A 3,445-nucleotide genomic window follows, 5' to 3' on the forward strand; every position below is an offset into this window, starting at 1 on the left:
GGCATGCTCCAGGAGAAGCATTATTCCAAACACTATCACACATAACGGGCATGCTCCAGGAAAAGCATTATCCCAAGAGCTGGCATGATTCCTCCACAAGTTATAGAGCTACGAGTCACATAACAACTCAAGGTCTCTATTCACAACTAGATTTCCAAACCAGGAGGCAAAAGCCATGGTTCTACATGTCCTAAGCAAAAAAACATAGCATCTGAGGTTTTAAAGGCTTGAAGATAAACAAGCGTCCATCCAGCTGAGAAGCAACAAAGTTCACATGGAAGAAGCACACCAGCCTGTGATGATGATGATATGTCGATTGGATCAGGTATCGGGCATCAAAGACCCGGAAAAAAAAATCATATCAATGTGAATGAGGGGGAGGGTGTAGTGGAGACCCAAAGCCCATCTGTAGACAATTGGACATCCCCTTACAGTAGGGTCACAAAGGAGAGACGAGCCAGTCAGGGTGCAGGATAGCACCGATGAAACATACAGCTTTCTTCTAGTTTTTTTATCATGACCCCAATTCTAACCTACAATCAGGCTAGATCAGAGCATGTACACAGGTACAGATAAGAGCTGGAAACACAGGGAATCCAGGGCAGATGAACCCCTCAGGACCAATAATAAGAGTAGCGATTCCGGGAGGGAAAGGGGAAGAGCGGGGAGGAAGGGAGAATCGATTACAATGATTGACATATAACTCCCTCCCAGGGGGATGGACAACAGAAGAGTGGGTGAAGGGAGACATTGGTCAGTGTAAGATATGAAAAAAATAGTAATATAAATTATCAAGGGTTCATGGGGGGGGGGGATGAGCAGCTCATACCAGGGGCTCCAATAGAAAGACAATGTTTTGAAAATGATGGCAACATATGTACAAATGTGCTTGACACAATGGATGAATGTATGGAATGTAGTAATAAGAACTGTATGAACCCCCAATAAAATGATTTAAAAAAAACGTAAAATAAAATGTCCTAAGCTCCACCTCAGAGATGAGGTGAGACCCGGACATTTCCATAGTGGGAAAACAGGGTACTGGCTTCTTTGCCGTGTCTGTGCGGTTGGGCCCTCAGATCCATCTCTGGAGTGAAAGGGCACCTATCTATCCTATTTGTATCTGGCTGCTCTGATATCTGAAAGTCACAGAGGATAGTCCCAGTAACATTATTCACTTTATTAAGACTATTTATTTCTCCGAATGTCCAATCTGCAACAGCAGTCAGCCAGAAAGAGTGTGTCCGCTAGTCTTTGCTAAAGATGCCCTTACACACACATGGCACAAAGGTGGCCAGAGAAGGAAGCCACCACGCCGGTGACAATGAAGACTGTGAGTCTCTGTACTTCATGCTCTACTTTTCCCTCTTCCCTCCTCCACTTTCTCTGATGTCTGCATTGTTTGCCTCACCGTGTGAGAATCAGGAGGTCATCCAAAGTGTCATAACACTAAGGAAAAGTCCAAGCTCATTTATGATTTTCATTGATTATAAAGTAATTGTGGGTAGTGAAGTCTAGACTTACAATATGGTTTAATGTTTAAACGAAACTGTTTGCTAACAATAAAGGACCTTAACAGAGACATATACTGCCTCCAGGTCCTTCATCTCCCACTGATGCTAAGCTTTCTGCCAAGACAAGTACCCAGATGCCAGAGACTCTTCAAAGGTCTCTCATGAATGTGATCCAGTTATAGAACCAGTAGGTCATTCTTAACCAACAAAGGTGACCAATATATAAATTTAATTCTGAGCAAAAACAGACTCTAAATATTTAGAGACATTTGGTGAAGCCTAAGAATAGGAGAAATTGCAACCTGTTAAAGCCTACCTGTTCTGGTTCAACTCCTAATACAAAATCTGTTCCTAAGGGCTTAGTGGAAAGGTAGCAAAAGAAGTTAAGTGAAGATGGAGCTAAGTGCAAGCAAAGGGCAAGAGGGCAAGAGTGTATGTGTGGCAGTTACATAATCTCATGTCAACTTGAGGACATTAAAGCGTGAAGGAGTGGAGTCTAGCCTGATGCCTCCTTATGAGCACAGCCTTCTCATGAGGATTCTAGAAACTTCCTCTCTTCCTGCCTGGAGGTGGAACACGCCTCTCTCTTTGCTACACATTCCTGTTGACAAGTCACATGGAGCCATGCTAATGGCAGCCAGAGCCCTGGAGATGCTTCTCACTGCCATTGGATCCACAAGACTTTTCACCCACAAGCTTGTGTCCTTCCTGCATTCGGCATCATTGCATGTGCTGTGTTGAGTCTAAAAAGGAATTTATGGACTAGTATCGAACATAGGGCAAATATTGAAGTTATGGACAATCTGGACTGGGTTGGGATGTTTTCTCGATATACAATTGCTCTTTTATATAAAGCTCTCTCTTACACATAGATGAGTGTCCTTATACATATATGATTTGTTTATCTAGTCAACCTGGACTAGCACAGTATAGTTTGTACATACATGAGAAGTCATGTAGTGGAGACACAGTCACTACGGAAGCCTTCAGCTTTGAGAACTCGGCATATTCTCTGCCTTGCAAAGCAAGTAGTGATCTTGAAGACCAAGCAAGGAGTGAGAGAACATGCACTCTGATAGGAGGTCTTTCAAGGCAAAGTGAGAACGAAGCAGTGCTGGGAACTTCCAAGGAAATATCATCTGTAAATATTAATCTACTCTCCTGTTCCCAGAAAGCCTGAAAGAGTCAAATATCTGCAAGAAAACTCGGAGTTATTAGAAAACTGAGACGCCTGTCCTTCTGAAAGACCTCTGCACCAAGGAGGGACTGGATGAAGCTTCACTTACGCATGACTTCCATGACTCGGTGACGCAGAAAGGTACGGCTGCTCTGGAGGGTTCCAAAACGTTTCAAATCCAAATCCCAGACATTTTCTGAGGGATAACCATAGACCATCCACTCAGCGAGGTACCTGGGAAGATGGGGCAAAGTTGATGGCCCTTGGAGGTGATATTCACAAAGCTAAAAGCACTGGACTGGGAATCAAGAATCAACAGAATCAAAAGCTCCTTTCATGTCACAGACTAACCAGGTGAACAATTAACTTTTCTGGGAAAAAACCAAACAAGGAGTAATCGGAATAATCTATTACTTTCACAAGCCCACTAAGAGGATTTTATTTCTAATGATGAGATTCCCTAGACATAAACTTTAGAAAGAAGTAAAACAAAAATTCACAAAAATATATTCTAATTTATACATCCAATGTGTGTTTTCTATAAAAGTCACTCTGGGAGGTTCCCCAGCTACCTGATCACATCTCCTTTACTCCAGACATTTTTGGCAATACTTCTTCTGTAACTGATTCTAGTGTCATTTTTCTGGGAGGGGAGGGGAGTGCTCCCTTGTTCCCCTCATCCAGGAAAACATGTAAGCCAGGTACTTGATGACTGTATCTTCCCCCACTTTTAGGACGCCAACTTTTTAAAATG

The 3,445-nt window shown here is 42.8% G+C and overlaps 1 protein-coding gene across 1 annotated transcript in view; it reads right to left on the bottom strand.

The window, feature by feature from the left end:
• PDPR (pyruvate dehydrogenase phosphatase regulatory subunit) overlaps window positions 1-3,445 on the bottom strand; it is a 34,975-nt gene that overhangs the window by 14,710 nt on the left and 16,820 nt on the right. The window contains exon 9 of the mRNA XM_004704545.2: window positions 2,801-2,925. Coding sequence (XP_004704602.1) covers window positions 2,801-2,925 — 125 coding nt within the window. The remainder of the gene's footprint in view (window positions 1-2,800; window positions 2,926-3,445) is intronic.

This window comes from Echinops telfairi, unplaced genomic scaffold (genome assembly GCF_000313985.2).
Source record: "Echinops telfairi isolate 266 unplaced genomic scaffold, ASM31398v2 ScPeMD7_2291;HRSCAF=2852, whole genome shotgun sequence".
Lineage (NCBI taxonomy): Eukaryota > Metazoa > Chordata > Mammalia > Afrosoricida > Tenrecidae > Echinops > Echinops telfairi.